The 18,809-nt window shown below is 31.4% G+C and overlaps 1 protein-coding gene across 1 annotated transcript in view; it reads left to right on the top strand.

Annotated features, from left to right (window-relative positions):
* Positions 1-9,112, top strand: part of LOC140436566 (transport and Golgi organization protein 2-like) — a 33,618-nt gene extending 24,506 nt beyond the window's left edge. The window contains exons 2-5 of the mRNA XM_072525491.1: positions 3,123-3,375; positions 6,122-6,337; positions 6,791-6,889; positions 8,887-9,112. Coding sequence (XP_072381592.1) covers positions 3,123-3,375; positions 6,122-6,337; positions 6,791-6,889; positions 8,887-9,010 — 692 coding nt within the window. The 3' untranslated portion in view covers positions 9,011-9,112. The remainder of the gene's footprint in view (positions 1-3,122; positions 3,376-6,121; positions 6,338-6,790; positions 6,890-8,886) is intronic.
* Positions 9,113-18,809: the final 9,697 nt, after the last annotated feature.

The following is an 18,809-nucleotide window of genomic DNA, read 5'->3' as shown; positions in this document are numbered from 1 at the left end:
ATATATATATATATATATATATATATATATATATTGTTATGATGTATTGTTTGTTTGAATGATGAGCAATGAGTATTTTAATAATATAGGGTTTTTATCGCGGTTCCCAAAGAATTAGTTTGTAAGTACTTTTTTAAATTATCTTTATTATAACTATTATGAAACACACATATTATATATCTAACCTAGCCAATGTAAATTTAAAATAAACTATCTTTAAATTGATACTCTTATAAAACTAATTAAATTCTATAGACAATGTAAAATTTAAACAAACTATCTTCAAAATTGAAATTGTTATGACATTAACTAAATTATATTAACAAAATTTTGTACCTTTCTTTCACTGAATGCCTAAATGAACTGTTTTCCACTATATAGATTCTAATCACCACTGAATGTCTTCGTACTTCGGTTATCCTTGTTTTTGTGAAATTACTTTCTCCAATTATCAGCTTCTACCAATTTAAGATATATTTTTCTTCACCAGCATTTATAAACCACCAAGCAAACCAGCAAAACAGCATTTATATTTATTCTTCTTTTCAATATACCAATATCCAATTATTATAAGTTGATTTATACTAATCTCCAATCATAATATAATTTTAATTTCTTCCAATATACTTTTTTTAATCTTCAATAATTATTTGTGTATAATTATAAATGTGCATAATTAATATATAAGTAAATATATGCATAATTTTTAATCTTCATTTAACTCACTATATTAAACAATTGGACTATTTGTAACTGATTCACTGACTCCAACTAACTTTCATATTTCTTACTAAACTTTTCTGACTGACTTCTTGAAAATTCTGAACAATTTACTTCACTAACTAAATGTGTCTACTAACTTTCATAATAAACTGGACTCATAGTAACTGTAACTCATAACTGATCGATCCTAATCCAAATCACCGGGTATTTATATCTTTTTTTTCTGTTCTAGAATCATCTGGCAATAAATCATGTTCCATTTGTTCTATTAAATACATGTCTAAATTTTCTGGAACAAACCATTTCGCAAACATGGCCATCTATGGTGATCTAGAGAATTCCATTCTTTTCTATTAATAATTTTGTTGACATTTAGGCTTTTCAGATCAGAATAAACATTTAAATCATTAAATATATATAAATTAAACATTTTAAACTAACATTATTATTATAACCCCACTTTATATTCCCAATTATTTCCTAAAATGTCACTTGGAGGGTATGTATATCTGTCTATCACTCACATGTATAGTTGGTTGCCTATGCACATGGCTCACTTAAATATATTTACAACATTAAACTACAACTTTTTACAATTATTATATGCTAATTTATTAAAAATGCCCTCACATAAATATATTTTTATAAAATTTTCTAGTATATAACTTATTAAAATAACCAAATACTTTTAATATCAAATATTATGTAGTATATAACTTATAAATTATTTTCTATAAACCCTAATCGTATCAATATATATATATATATATATATATATATATATATATATATATATATATATATATATATATATATATATATATATATATATATATATAACCTTTGCAGATTAGTTAAAAAGCAAGTCTTAATATATTGGTGAGTGCTGCAGGACGTTGGTGTATCAGTTATTGCCATTATCAATTATCCGTAATAGCATCCCACTAATATAATTTTAATAACATTGACATGTATCGTGCCAAGTGATTGTCTATTTATATTGTTTCTACGTAACAAGTGTTGTGTCATCGTAGCGTATATTTCAACATTTTACACCACTTTCCCACAAGGTTAGGTCCTGAAGAAGGCAAGAAACCTGTAAAAGCGCCGCAGCCTTAGTCTTTAATGGGTATATTGAGAGACCTGTACATTTATACCATCAACGGTTACATGGTTCGCTGTCATGATGTTTGGGTGGGAGGTGGTGCGAAGTTTCTGGACGAAAGGAGGTGGATTGACCGATAAAGCGGACGGTGTTTTATTGTGATTGAGAGGAGGTTTACTCGTTGAAGATAACTTAATGCCGTCATTTTTTTATTGAAACAGTTAGAGCGTTTTTCGATTTCAATGGCTTCTCGGATAATCCTTTTTATGTAAGTGGATGAGGGTTATAGTTCTGGAATTTTCAAAATCAATTTTGTAAACTATCTAGAGATGATGTTGGGCTAGAGTTCTTCGATTGGTTTGGCCTGTGTAAGATCGCAGATCGTGGCGCAAGGAATTTTCTAAATTCTGTGTATTGCCTTTATTCTCCTTGATTTGAAAATTCTATCGGTGACGCCTTTTATGGAAAAAAAATTGTTATTATAAATGTCTGGTTGTTTAGAACGAGATTGAACGGAAGATAGATGTCTGTAGATGATCCTATTGATATGATTTTCGCAGTAACTATTTTGGATCGGGGCTTGTTCTAGAGAAGAAAGTTCTGCGGGTCTACTTGCGTTGTTGCAAAGGCGTATTGATCTGGAAAAAAGTATTGATGTCTGAATTAATTGAATATTGATTTGCTTAATGATGGGAGTTTTTCTAAAGAACACTTTGACTCGTAGTGATCTTTAACACCATTGATAATACTGAATTCAAATCATCATCAAACACACTGTACGCTGTACACGCTATCATGGAAACAGCAGCTGCTTTCACTTGGAACTCATTTCTATATATTGTCTCTCATCTTTAACTTTCACATATTTATTATCTTCAAATTTCTCGTAGTTTCTTTCACTCCTTCGTATCTTAGATCTGTCTTTTGATATTGTATCTGGTGGTATCCAGTCAATTTTTGCTCTTTATGAGGTTGTATTTCTCTGTTATGGACATATTACAAAGAAACATTTTCCTATAACCAATTATAAAACATTTCCTATATTTATTTGGATATTTAGGCTGTAGCTTGGTTACGTTTACAGAAAGAAGGTCAATTTATAGAATATGTTAATTTACCTTACAACTGTGAATAATGTACACTAAAATTGAAACCATCTACCCTTATTGTATTTTATTTTTCCTTCGTTGATTTTTAGCTAATTTGAGTATTTTGTTCAATATTTTAATTCAACTGAAACAAAAAATGTATATATTTGTATTTACTATAAAAAAATAATTCAAATTGTTTTTAGGTAAAGATATGGAACCAGGTCGAGAAGGTGGGACTTGGCTTTCTTTAGGATCGAAAGATCAGGAAAACGGCAAAGGCAAAGTTCATTGTTTGGCTGTGCTTTTAAATGTAACTGGAGCGAAAGTTGATAATGCCAGCGGTAGGGGTAACATAATTACAGATTATTTGATGAGCAAGAAAAACTTTCTTGAATACACCGAAATGTTGGACCAAACTTTATATAATGGCTACAATTTTGTTACGGTTGAATTAAGGTAAGCTTTATTGTCACTAATTTGAAAAAGTGAAGAAATAATCCCAGGTCAGGCCTATAAGTACAGTGCATCATTGCCGAAATTTTTTTCTGTAAATTAGATTATATATGAACAGAATGGAATGAAAGTGGCGTAAGTCCGGTTTCGCAATCTATAGCAACTGTTTTATTTAGAATAAGGATTATTGAAGTACATAGTACAAGTATTTGCCACCAGGAGCACTTCAAATATTTTTTTCTTAGTAAAAACCTTATACTTTTGAGAATGGTAATGCTTAACTGTATCAACTGAGCATTAGTTGTTGCAGTTCTCTTAATGAACGATATAGTGATCGTTATTATGTTTGTATTCAAGTACTAAAGTTTTTGTATATTTTAATTTCATTTTGCAATAATTAATCACCAATCAAACAGATTTGAAATTTCAAGTGACACTGATTCTGGAGGGTTAACAGGGATCCGATTACAATGTAGATTGAAATGGGATTGAAAGCAATGTTTTATGGACCAAATTGAACATCATAAAAGGCTTACATCTCATACCACTCCTTCAAATACGGAATCAGGAAAGGTGTGTGATGTTAAGTTTTTAAATATTCCATGTAATTGTAGAATGAACTGTAACAACAAAATATTAAGGTATAAGAGAAAATTCATTTTTGACTCGTTTTGGAGTATGGCTGATTTTTGAAAACAAAATTCTTATCTCTTTGAATTGATCCAAAGGAATGAAGTAGAGGCGTCCAAGAACAAGCATATTAAAAAAGGTTAAAATATATAATTTTTTAAAACAATTGAAGGCGTATCAATCGAAGTTTGTCAGTACTTTTGTTTAGAAAATATTTATTTTGTCTGAAGAAAGAGTAACTAGAGCTCTAGCTACACTTCAAAATGGTGAAGATCTTCGTGGAGTTAAAGTCTGTTTGTTAGATGGAAAATCACCAGTGAATCAGCATTATTATAGATACCTATAATACAAAATTTCATTTGCATTTTTTGTTCCTAAAAAAGGCAGTTCTAAAAAATGTGCATACCTGTAGTATCGACTTACAAAAGGCTCTTCACTTTCCTGTTTTGACCTTATCAGATGCATATTATTAAAGAAATTTATACTGTTACAACGTTGGTATACATGATCCTGATACAAATACGGGACGTATCTACGTTTTTCTATGTATGGGACGAAACAGTAGCCGGGAGAGGTGTCCAAGAAACATAATCTCGTATCATAAACATTTAAAATTACGGACTAGCATCAAGAAAAGAGTAACTATTTACAGTGATGTATGCACCGGACATAACGGAATCACAAAATGACACTGGCGTTACTGAGATTTGTCCAAAGTAATGAAACTAGCATTGAGATAATTAACCAGGATTTTTTTATACCTGGTCTTTCGTTCTTGCCCAATTACTCAGATTTTGGATCTGTAGAATAAGCAGCTAAGGGCAAAACAATATATCTCGCACACCAATGGCATGACGTTATGATTACTTATCGGCGCAAAAATTGTTATCTTTGAAATGAACAGTGGCGAAATATTTTCGAAAAAACCCTAAAAAACCATTACCAGAACGAAACATAACATAAACAAAGAACCTTTTAATTGGTTGACAATGTAGTAGACAAAGTATATCCTTTCGAAATAAAGTACAAAAAATCCTACAAGATTTTGTTGGATTTGAAATCTAGTATATAGCTCCAAGCAAAAGAAAATGTAGGCCAGTCCTAACAATGACTAGTATACGCATTAGCTTGACTAGGATTGTTTTTGTGTGGGTTTCAAGACAAAAATTGCACCTTTTGAATAAACATTAGCCATATCTAACCGCTAACCACTAACCGATTGTATTGGGTGTTTAAGGTAAAAAAAGTTAAGTTTAAATTTTTTTTAAAGAATATGTATAAATTTTGATCGTTATATAAAAAATTACACTTGACATTCGGAGCAGAGTATACTTGTTTGTAATATTTGTGCTAAAAAAGTTAAAAATGGACACGAAAAGTTAGGATTTCGCCGCCCCTCGAGCTTATTGGTGGTGCTGCTGCATCCACTGTAGCCAAGCTACTGAATATATCTATCGAAAAGCAGTACACAGGCAAGAGATCAGTGAGTATTTTGAAAAAGCAGACATGTAGAATCTATTCTATCTAGTTTTTAATACCACCTGTACATCATAACCTTTTCAACAACTTAAAAACAACAGATGTAGCAAGTGATGAAGCCATACTGCCATTACGCGAGACAGGATACTGATGAGGCGTAATATTCAAAATCATGTTTGTTTTATGGTCTGCAAAAGGAAATATGGCGCTTATAAGAGGTTGCAATATTCGTCATAAAGCAAATTACTGAGAAATCACTATATTAAAGAAATCATTTGACGGAGTAAGACTCAAAGATGTAATCCATCTTCTCTATAATAGAGAAGTTCCCCTAGATATCATAAAAACTATCGAAAACATCTACCAAAATAACAAAGTGGAAGTCATAATCATGGACGTATAAATAAAGTAAAAAAATCAACAAAACTGGACTTACGCCACTTTCATTCTCATCGGCTCATATGCTTCAGACGTTTTTTGCACTTTTTTTTTGTTTTTGTATACTTTTTATGTCAAAACTTGCCCTGTGACGGGTTAGAAACTGTAATTTCACCGTGATGCAGATCATCAGTTTCTACAGTATAGATATATCCTTTCATATATTTATCATCACAATATTCATTTTCCATTTTTGTTTAAGCAAAGAAGACCAGACTATTTACCACCACAGTAATTTTCCCAGAGTTAACTCTAGTTACTTAGGCAAGCAGACTCTGGGATTTGGTAATTCTCCAATATTCACCCCTTTAGCTAAAGTCACGAAAGGAAGGCAAATGTTCGAAGACATTTTAAAAAAGAACCTATCAGTAGAGGAGCTAGAAAAAGAGTTACTGAAATTGCTGAAAAACGAAACCAGGTATGAGATTATTTTAATTTAATTTTTTTTTTGTTAACTACTAGCGTTTTGTATAACTTTTTTGGCATGGATTATACTGTGTTATCTATTCAGTTTCTAGTTATATACATATATATTTACTCATTTCCTGTTTCCCCAAGTATTAATTGTTTTAATGCTATTCTGTATTTCGTTAAAATCTAGTTCCAGATATCCAAGTTTTTCTTAGGTTGCTTCTCATTAACTATCGTGTTAAATGTCATATGCGAGTACTTCTGAAGAAACATTCCGATATTTTTGGTCTTTAACGAACAATTATAGGTACTATGCATTTACTGCTAAAGACATATTAATTAAAGTTGCAAAAGAGTTTGAAAATTTATAGTTGCGTTTGATTTTTTAGTGTAAAGACCTCGATATAGATTAGCAAAACATGGCCGGGTATAATTATTTAAAAGTTCTCTATTATTACAGGCACCTACCAGACGATGAATTGGAAAGAAGACAACCTTTAGCCTTCGAGAGTTTGAGTTCTATTTTTATTCAACTGGAACCTGCAGGTTATGGAACAAGGTAAATTGATATTAAAGCAATTATTTAAGTACTTATAGATAGTGCTACCAACATGGTGCCAAAACATTCAAGAAAATTCTCTTTTACATTATTTTAAAACTGTACTATTGTGTATGTAAGCACTATAGAGAAAAAAAGGTATATTTATTTTTCAAAATCAGTTATTATGTACACAGTGCTTCTCAAACTTTATTCGTTCGATGACCTGTAACAGAGCTTCTAGAATAACGCGAACCCTTGCTTAAAACGTAAACAAAACTATCGGTTCTGAATAAAATGATTACATATCCAGAAAAACTATAATACGAGAACTACCATTCTTATGTTTAAGAATCATCATTATCATAAGTGGCTCGACAATCCGTTGTGGATCTTAGCCTAGGTCTTCTTCCATATCATCAATCAATCTCCTCTACTGTGAAGTGTTGACAGTTACTTTCGAGACCTGAAGTGTATTGTAAGAACACTCGATTAGAAAGCCTGTCAAAACTCGGTGCTGAACTGAGTTCTCTCTTAGCCTAGGAACCCTGCGTCAAGTAAAGTGTGGACAAACCACCAAAAATCGCGATAAGGCGTCCGATTGGGAAGGGCGCCCAGACAAATCACGAACCTGAGGGAACCTAGGACCTGAGGGACCTAGGCCCCTTTTGTCAGAGAGTCTGCTGGTTGTGGATTGGTAAGAACAACAAAAATAGTTCTCGTCTAAAAAATATTCTGTCTCGTTGATCATGGTTCGCACGAGGTCCTAGCGCTCCAAAGGCAACCAACCTTAGAACAACCCTATTGCAGATTTTTGTCAGACCCCAACATAATTCCTAGCATCTCCTATTCAGGTAGTTCCAGCTCCTATCCAGTGAGGAATTCACCAACCAGATATCCACAACCCTCATCACAGATCAAGTTGCGTATGATAACGACAACTTCTCCACTTCCTCACGTTCCTTTCGACGTAGTGGAGCATATAGTGGTTAACTATAGATATACCCTCGGTGCCCCTTGAGTCACAATTTTACATGAGCCACAAACTCTGACTCACAATCCCCAGCCCAAAATCCGAATTACTCACAGATGTTTCCTAAACTTCCTGTCACTGACCAAGAAATCCAAACTCCACTCCAATCATCCCACAATTGCCATCCGCAGCGTAAGCCCAACCGCACCACAGTCAGCATCGCTCTCGCTCATATTTCGAAATAATCAAGAACCTCGAGCATTTGCCAATAGCAAACATTCTTCTAAATCATCAAAGCCAACGAGCTCCTCTCGACCAACATCTAATCTCTAAAAGTCTTCCTATTAAATACCTATCCAGGATAATAGCCTATCCAAATCAAACTTCCCATTTACTTAGTTCCCTTAGTCTCCCGACGGTACCCTTATGTCCCAGGCATAAAATTTAATAATACTTACCACATAAAATTGCACTCACATAGTTTTGAGCTGATGTTTAAAACTTCGAATGTTATTCAAACGATTTTGTTTTAAATAGACAATAAGATTTGTAGGTACTCGAAAGGATCGTCCGCAATAAACAAAATGTTTAGCTTATTGTAAAAATTTATGACCGATAAAATAAGGCGGACTTAAAAGTACCGTTGGGAAGTAACATTCCAACTAATGTCGTAATAGGATTTACAGATTCCGAGTCTAAATTCAACGAGGCACTCTCTAACAGTATTTTGATAGACAGTGAGACTGGGTTGGGAGTCCCCTAATTCAATGTAGCCCCCGTACATCTGAAATACTGCTCGAGATGCTGTCAAAAGCATCAACGCAGAATTCCCAAAAATGTTATTCTCAAGTTGTAAATATTTATATTTAAGTTTAAGCGAAATAGTTCAAATTATTTCACATATATCTTTCCAAAAATAGTACATCATTTTTATGATATCTCCATGGTATTATCGTCTTATAATCGCCACAAAAGATATTGTTCTCATACAGAAAACACATCAATAACGAAATTGTTTTACTAATAGTCTTTTTTTTATTTTCAGAACTCACACTATAATACTAATAGATTATGACTGGAATCTCTCGTTTATCGAATACACTATGGAAGAGCCCATAGATATCCATAACCTTAAGTGGAAAGAAACAAGACTTAATTTAAAACTGTGATATCATAAATGTTTTTTGTCAATTGCTATTATTATCTATTTTTTGTTGGCAATGAAAATATGTTCTCTATATTTTAAGAATAGATATTAATGTTTTAATGAACTGTTGTTTATTATTTAAAACCATTTTTGATGGGTTGAGGTTGGGACCACATCTGGATACAAAGTCGAGCGATTATCTGTAGACGGGAGGGTTTATAGGTATGTTTCAAGACAACTTTCTCACATGTACATACTGAAATGTCTTGTTCTTTACTAGTTACTAAATATGAATGACCTCGCTCGGATTGCTGCTTTCACAGTTATAACTTTGGATAATGAAAGAAATCTGAAGAGGAGAACGTTGGTGAAGATGTGAAATATTTGCAAAAGTTCCTTGTTTCGAATACAATTTACTTTTAACATTGGAAGTATAAGTCAACATAAACAAACTTTAACCGAATTCAGTTATTAAGTTATTTTGACCGAAGTTATTTTGAAGAATGAATCCAGATTTTAAGCAAAAAATTGAGAGAAAAAAACAGATGTAAAGAAACCAATTTTCTGCAATGCAATTAAAGAAAGCTGTTCAACGCATGTGTAAGTCATTAAAATGTTCCTTTTCGTGCTTCACTGATTGTTATATTTAAAAAACAGCAAAAAACAGATCGTAAACCAAAGCACGTTAAGAATCATCCAACATAAAAATCATTACTAACAGTTATGTACAAATAATAGAAGAAAAACATTTGTGCTAGTTATCCAGATCGCCTCGTTTAAACCCTATTCATTTTACAAATTCCCAATTGTCAATAGAAGCACGTGAAAGCCAAACAGGGTCGTACTGATGTGTATCATATGATTTTTAAAAATATTTACTTTTGAAACTGTTAGTGTAAGAATTTCTTGAAATTTAATCATTATATCACAATTAAACTAACTCTAAAAAATAACACGACCAGTAAATAACTATAACATAAATATAACACAATATATTAACTTAAAAATCAACACGATACAATTTGAATTTAAAATGCTGGCAAGTTTGGATCTGTAACATGAGAATCTGTCTGGCTTAAGGTAATAAATTATATTTAATAGCCTCTTGACGAATGAGACGGCGAATATCAACACGTGCTCATGTTTACAGATGGGAATTTGGTAAACGAATGTACTTTAGCGTCTAAACACGCCTACCGTGTAGTTTGTTTTTGATTCTCGAGATCGCAAAGAAATAGCTCACCAAATCGATGTTTTTCGCTATCAAATACTCGGATGTTATACGAGCCGTGTGAAAGCTGGCATTCAAACCAACCTTCAAATTTTTGGGCGTCGAATTCTTCATGATATTCATTTTGTTTCTTGAGTAACAAGCGGTTATCCAAAAAGTCCGAATCACTGCCTATGTGTGTTTCTCCGCCTTTTGCCCGCTGGTGTTTTCAGACCCGATGTAACCTTTCAATAAAGGGTAGCGACAGTTTTTAACTTTAAAATCTTGCCACACCTTTGAGACAGTATGGCCTTATTTTAGCCAAGTTTCATCTAAATAATAGATTTTCTTCCTTCACGACGATAGTCATGGATTTTTTCTTATAAGGAAGTAGAGTAGAAAGAAGAAAAATTTAAAACAAGAAGGTCAAGCGGTATAAATACCCTTTCTTTAACCCCAGTCTATAGCAGCATAATTTCCCTTCCGCAAAGAAAATTAAAAGATTTGAGTCTCACAAATAAAACCATGATCCCCTCATAACATAACTTTCAGTGCAATTTAAAGTATTTTATTATTACATTAGCAAATAAGTTGTGAATTTTATTACTTCCACATTGTTTAGTTTTCCACCACTTTGTTTTTGTTTGTTCTTTAGGTATAGTAGACTCGGAATTCGGCTAGATAATTTTAACCGAAAAAAACAAAATTCAATTTGGAAACGTGTGAAGAACAAAGAACTTACAAACTTTCCAACTCGGATAAAGTGATTAGCAGATTAAACATATTTCCATTCATGGCTGTTATCGGTAATACGACTCAGGGATTAAAAGCTTAAATAACGTGTGCACATTCTGACAATATTCTTTTTGTACTATACATGGAATCGCTTCATGATATTTATATTCTAATAAACAGTTTGATAACCTTATATTTACATTTTGACCTAGATTTTCAAGTCCTATTCTGACTAAACGTATTCTGAGAAACGTAAAAGAGTGTAATATATTTCCAGAAAAACAATGACATATTTACATGGTATTGGGTACTGTGATGCTAGTTGATATTGTTTTATCAAATAAAATTCCTTAAAAGTTGCATAAGAATCCCATACTGCCAATATATTAATTTTATAGCAGCACTAAATTGAAACTTTGGCCTATTCTATAAAGCAAAGCAGCATCGATTGTGTGGACTCTGAGCATAGTAGCTAATACGTGTTTTAAAATCGAGCTCTCAAAATTAATTTAAAAACTAGTGAAATACTAAAAATATTTTCGTTAATTAGTGATCCAGCAGTGAAATAACAAAAATAAATACAACAGAGATAGTAAGTTACAACAGTTTTTACTATTATCAAATATTATTTCGGATAACCTACAAAATCTAGGACAGGTATTTATACCAAACTTGTTCCACTACAGACTAAGAAGGTTGTTTGCCAGGACCGTACTCCAGTTACAAATGATAATTAAAAATGGATAGTTCTATTCAATCTGAAATTCCTACAACTAATAATACACCAAACAGCTCCTCATCATATCATTTTAACGGATCACCTACATATTCGTCCGTAACCAATCAAACACCACAATCCAATATATGTCCATCAAGAAAACAAGCAATTATTTTTGATTCAATTGAAAATACCAAACTAGATGATTACTTGTCCGCTTTGAGTCATCTGATACAACCAGCCCAGATATTCTTCTGTTCAAAATTATCAAATAATAGAGTATGTATTTATTTAGCAAACGAAAAACTAGCTGAGGATAAACAGAAATGAAAAAATTCAAATAAACCAACAACTCTTACAAGCTCGTAGACTAATTAGCCCCAGTCAGCGATTAGTATTGTCCAATGTCTGTTCCTCAATCCCACACTCAGTCCTAATATCCGCATTAAAATCACATGGATTAAATCTTCTGTTACCTATAACATTCCTAAGAATAGGCACATCAACACCACAATTCCAATATATTTTGAGTTTCAGACGCCAAACATACATATCTCCACTAAATAACCAGCCCTTACCTGATTCTTTTCTTATTACATATGAGGAAACGACATACAGAATTTTCCTTTCATTAGATAACCAAGCTTGCCAAACATGTAAACAAACCAACCACTTAACAAAAAATTCCCCAATGTCTACTGCGATTACAACAGATAATTCAACATCAAATAATAAACCAAAAATAAAAGACAGGAGAGAGCAAGTGATACTTACCCGTCTCCGTATCGGCCATACACGATTTACTCATGACTATTTATTACAGCCTAGGAACACGTGAAGCTCTTTTTTCACTTAATATACTAATACAAAGATGCCTGGACGTCAATCAAGATATATACGCATGTTTTATTGACTATAATAAAGCATTCGATAAAGTACGACATGAACATTTAATGAATGTCCTGAAATCAAAGAAGATTGACTACAACGACCTCAGGATCATATCAAATTTATACTATAAACAGCGAGCAAAAGTACGTGTTAACGAACAGCTGTCAGAAGAAATTGAAATTAGATGTGGAGTAAGACAGGGATGCGTATTGTCGCCAATTCTTTTCAACGCCTACTCCGAAGAGGTCCTGAAAAAAGCTCTTGAGGGTGAAACAGCTGGAATAAAGGTAAATGGAGTTCCCATTAACAACATTAGATATGCGGACGACACTGTGATTTTAGCCGAAAACCTTGAAGATCTTCAGAGACTGGTGACCAGAATAGCAGAGTATGGAAAAGAGTATGGTCTAACAATGAATGTCAAGAAGACGAAATTTATGAGAATATCGAAAACTCAAAGAAATAACGAGAGTCTTCTAATAAACGAAACTAACGTCGAACAAGTGGACAAATATGCATACCTGGGAACAATGATTAACTCTTGAAGGAGATGGCACTTGAAGAAGAAGATTTATTACAGCGCAAAAATAAACCAGTGTGTGAAGTGTGCAAAAGTGTTCTAACAGTAAAACATTTTTTAATACAGTGTCCCAAATATAATAGTGAACGACTCAAATATAACATACCCAACTCCCTAAGAGATGCCCTAGAAGAAAATACAGACACCCGAAAAATATTTTCCTATCTTAAAGACTGCCAACTTCTTCAAAAGATCTAAAACGTACATTGTAACACACAAAGATATTATTATTATTATTGTAAACTAATGTATATTTCACTTATTGTATCTATATTGTATTAATCTAAATACGCTAATGACTCTGCGTGGTTGATGCGTTAATAAAATAAAAAAAAAGCAACATCATTTTGTTTTTGTCGTCTCCTGTAAAATTTCAGTTTTTGCAGATGTATCAATATACTTCCGCAACAGCGATATTTAATGTTCATTTGCATTAATGTTAGCAATAATAATATACGTCGTGATATTTTGGGTATCAAATCGTCGGAATCTATTTCGGCTGCGACTTTCTTTACGGTTGGAATTTCATTTAGAAAAAAGAAAGCATGGATCATTCTCCGAGTGGCATACTTAATATTCTCTTAAAGTTTTCTTCCTCTGGTTTCAATTTTCTTCAACAGACGTATCCGACTTACCTTCACGTTGTTTGTACTGTTTTAGAATTCTGTGAACACTTCTCGTAAATCCTTTAGTCAAATCGCTACATATAGTTACGTCATTGGCCAACATATTTTCATTCCTTTCACGGAGTCATCGAGTTAGAATCTATGGAGAGGGCATCACGTGACTAAAAACGACCTCATTTCGGCCATAATATTATGATCGTTTTGACAGATCGTGTATGATTGTTTCTGTTTGTTGTTTTTCGAATATTTTTAGTTTTATAATACTTTTATAAAAACTGTAATATTATATTGTGATAGTGCATAATAATGGTTTCTTGTTCTCAACGTAGTTGTAGTAGCAGAAGCAATCTTCGAGAATAACGTTCACAGGTTAGCATACAAATATGTAAACAAAGTAATGGCCCGTACTTAAGAGAATAAATTAATAGTTTCATAAAAAATCTTATAAGTAAGGTAGATCGTGCCATTCTTGAGAATACTCAAATATCTTCATCCTAAATATATTTCTTATTAACTATATATCTATATATTTTTATTTCTACACAGTATTTCCATTGTGATATTCGGCAGATATTCAATTTTATTGTTTTAATAACAACTTTGTTAATTGAACTAAATTTTTAAGTGTCGGTTAATTTGTAGTTATCAAATATATAAGTTGTAAAACGAAAGTATTTTTTTTATTTCATACCGTATATTTATTTTACCCTTTTAAATATTATTTATATTATTATCTCTTTTAGATACAACTTGTTATTTGACTGTACTAATTTATCTATGTATATGTCGTATTTTTAGTGTTTACCGCGGGATAAATAAATCATAGTTTATTAAAAATGTATTGTACTTTTTTAGATTATGATTAAATCTTCCGAATAACTAGTCATATTTGTATAGTAGTTTTAATATTATTGAGTCCGGCCTTGATCACACCGACATATTGGTATGATCGTTAGTCACACCTACTGACGCCGTTTTTAATACAAACGTTAATATGCTCATGTCCACAATACACGTTGTATATTATATAATAATAATTCCTTATAGTTTTTTCACGTTTCAAAAATTTCCTTTTTTGGCACTTCGACATTTCCTTTGACTCTTTTCGCCTTTCATATTTATCACTATAATATTAACTCTATAAAAACTCAATAACCGCTTCAGGTTAACTATAGTACTGCTGTATTTCAGTAGTAGCAAGAAACAAAGTCCTTAACAATAAAACAGATGTTGATAAACAATATAATGGGAATTACCAAACAATTAATTAAAAAAGTGGAATTGTGTTTGGGAGCAAACAAATGCATCTATTGTTTTATGTTTAAATGTAAAATTCAATGATTTATTACATGACATTAAGTTTTTAGTTTTATAAATTTTCTTTTTTCTGTGAAATATGTAACCTTTTTGTTAGTCCATATAATCCGATGTGTAAATTATTCAGTTGCATTATGGCCAAACCCACATAATTATTTAGAAATTTCTTAGCGCTAGGGAGAGAATAGTAGTACATATACTTTGTAAAAATTCTTCAATGAAAGCAGCGTTACCTCTCACTCTTACAAAAAAAATTGTACGCCACTGAAAGACCAAGAATAACTGAAAATGGTCTATGCAAACTTAAAAACTTGAAAACGATACGTGTGACCTTGCCGAAACGTCATCAAAACAACTCTTATTTAAATGTTTTGCATTACAAGAAGATAGTAGAGCAAGACTTTCTTATTTTCCAAAAATTCCTTTATTACCTACATCAGTTAGTATATGAATGTAAATTTGTTGATTTGGCATTAGATTTTTTTTTCTATAAGTTGAAAAGTCTTGTAAAATAAGTTTTTCAAACTATTTTGGCGTGACCGGTAGGTCTATAATATGACTTCATTGCAAAGTTTCCTGTTTTTTTTTTGATTATATAATTTCGGCCACTTTCCAGAGTCTTAGAACATATCTTAGCCTGAAGGCAGATTTTGTAAAAAATGTTCATCTTAATCGACTTTCTGTGGTACGTTTTTTAATATTCCTCCTGTTATCAGATCATATCGTAAGGTTGTTATGTCGTCTTTTGTTTCTGTTGCTATTTCAGTAGATGTTGGGAGTATTCTTCTTTATTTGGACTGTCTCTTCCAATATATGTTCTTCTCCATGGTTATCACTGAGCCTCAACGCGCCTTCTACATGTACAGCAACAATAAAACAATAAATGAATAAATAATGTATATATTTAGAAAGCAAGTATTTATTTTGTGTAAATAATCTTTAAAAATGTAACAACTGAACCGATTAAAAAATCATTTTTCTACTTAACACAATGTTTAACCAGAAGAAAATACACAAAAGAAAAAAGTTTCAGTTAAAAAATACTAATATCTATCTATTATTTCGATTTGAAAAATAAATAAGAGGAATTGAGTGAAATTTTAAACGAAATTTATATACTCCAAATAGGACATGTATCAGAACATCTATACACGGTAGCCCATGCTCAAAGGAATGAGATTTTTATAAACGCGTAATGTAATGGCATATAGATCAGTATAGTTAGAGCTAGAATTTAAAATCTGAAAAATTTAAACTCTGCCGAACAATATGGTTTAAAAATACTTTTTAAAAAAATTCTTCGGTAACTGCGTAATATATATGACAACACGGAGTTGTTGCCACAAAACGGCAAGAGGTATGATATCTGAAGGAAACACCTTCATAAAAAAGTAAATAGTTGTAAACACTGTCAAACCATAAACCATCTTTGACTGGCAGCGATTTTCATTTTCATTATCCAACTACAAAATTTAGATCGTTATAGTGTTATCTATCATATTCGTTTATTAGTTTTCGATAAATAGAATCTTTATTGCCACGATAATTGATGTTTTTTTTAAATATAATAAAAATTTTTCTTTTTAATACAAAATTATATATATTCACTCAATCTAATAAATGTCCTACAAGAAGTATATCTTAAGATCTTAAAGTTTTATTATTACAAAATAGACTAAAATAAAAAATAACTCAAGCTAAATAAAAAAACAACAAAATAAACAACAACTTTTTACAAATTAGTCATATCTCGCTACATCAAGGCTCCGAGGATAGTAGTTCAAACGTACAAGGTGCTTTAAGAATGGCTTTGAACCAGAATACCTGTTTTCTTTTTATTTTAATAGATTTATAACTCTCAGTATACATCCGTTAAATGTACATTTACTTGCCTTCTTTATTTCTGGGCATCTTAACCATGCATGTTGCTACAGTTAAAAAAAGCCATCACTGATTACTCTTTCCAGGTTAATAAGCTTTTATCGCCAATGGGAACACTGCCCTGAAGTATAGTTATACATAACTAAGTTTTTACCACATCTATGAGTATACATATTTAATTTTCTTGCTAATGTGGTCAGTAGTCAGGTAATTTAATCATTAATCGTGAAAATATGAAAAATGTTCAATTTATTTTTAGTTCTATCCAGTATATTATTTTGAAACCAGTTTTAAGTTTGCACTGGAAGGATTATTACACATATCTGAGTATCAAGGAAATTGATACGTTGTTTTTACACTGCAATAAATTACAATAATAACTTTTGTGATATTTCTTAGTCACCATTTTTGTTGTGAAGTTTCTGCAGCAAACGGATATGTAGTTGATAATGTTGTATTGGAATAAATACAATATTTTCCATAGTAGATACAATGATTCTAAAATTTGCTATTTTTAGTTAATTGAATTATTTCAATTACTCCATCAAATGTACTTACAAAATACAAATTTATAATGAAGTTATACATCACTGTACATCCCAAATTACGAAGTACTGAGTAAATATTAACAGTAACATCACAAAATTCAATTTTTGATTGTTTTATATTTGACAGCTCAAATCTTTGTTGATATTTGTGAATAAAGTACTTGTTGTACCATTAATGCACCTTGTACCAGAAAAAGCAATCAATTTCGAGAAAACTGAGGTGCAATACCCTGTATATTTTCAAAATTCTAACAATTACCAATTATTACAATTTTCCATTTTTATATGAAGCTTGATATATGCTTACATCTCATGATTGTAAGCAAAAATGTTTTAAAATTATAAAATCCAAAATTTAATATTTTCGACAGAAGAGATAATATCCGGAAACCAAAAGACATTCGGTAAGAAGCAGATCAAAGAATTGAAATTAGTGAACATTTTATTCCAATAAATGCTAAGCTCAAACGATATAAAATAGTGTAAAGAGAAGGGATGGAATCTGATAGATTTTTTGTGGGATAAGTAATGGAAGAATTTTCATAAACAGTAAGCGAATTCAAAAAATTGGGAAGATCTATAGATGCAAGAAGAAAAGCTTGAAGGACTTGATCGACAAAAACAACAACTATTTCTTAATACATCCAGTTTTCTTACTGATAAGAGAAATATTCATAAAGACGCGAAAAAATCTAAAATTACTAAAACTATTGCAGACATATGCATTTTCCGCACGTGAAAAAAAGTAAACACTTTCATACACTTAAAGTGACATCATTTGAAAGTACATTGAATGAAGAATGAAGGAAAACAATCCAAAAGATCAGAAAAGTAAAAGAAAGAGAAATTAGCATATGTAATTAACATAACATAGCATTGAGCCTTCTCCCTTTTAGTCCTTATAGCGAGCCAAACTCTCTTGCAGTCAACATACTTTGATCATGAGAAAATCCTATAAAATTGTTTTAAATTGAAAGAACCTGTTCATATACCACTCAATTTTCTCTTTAACACATTACAAATGTTCATTAACAATAAGCCTTGATATCTATAGAAGTAAATGAATCAACAATGTGATATTTTAACAATTTACAATTTGAAAAAAATACCTGTATATATAAAATCTAGCAATAGGTCCACCTAGATCTGTCTAAATTTTCAAAAATAACTATTTCAGCCGTATTATTTAAAAAACTAAAAAATGACTTAGCCTTTTTTCATTTATAATTCATAATACAACTATTTTACATAATAATTCTTTGTATCGGGCAGTTTTATGCAATATTTCAATATAAAATTCTTTCTACAATTCAAA

The sequence above is a fragment of the Diabrotica undecimpunctata genome, chromosome 3 (genome assembly GCF_040954645.1).
Source record: "Diabrotica undecimpunctata isolate CICGRU chromosome 3, icDiaUnde3, whole genome shotgun sequence".
In the NCBI taxonomy this organism is placed as follows: Eukaryota; Metazoa; Arthropoda; class Insecta; order Coleoptera; family Chrysomelidae; genus Diabrotica; species Diabrotica undecimpunctata.
This window is presented reverse-complemented; position numbering and strand designations above follow the sequence as displayed.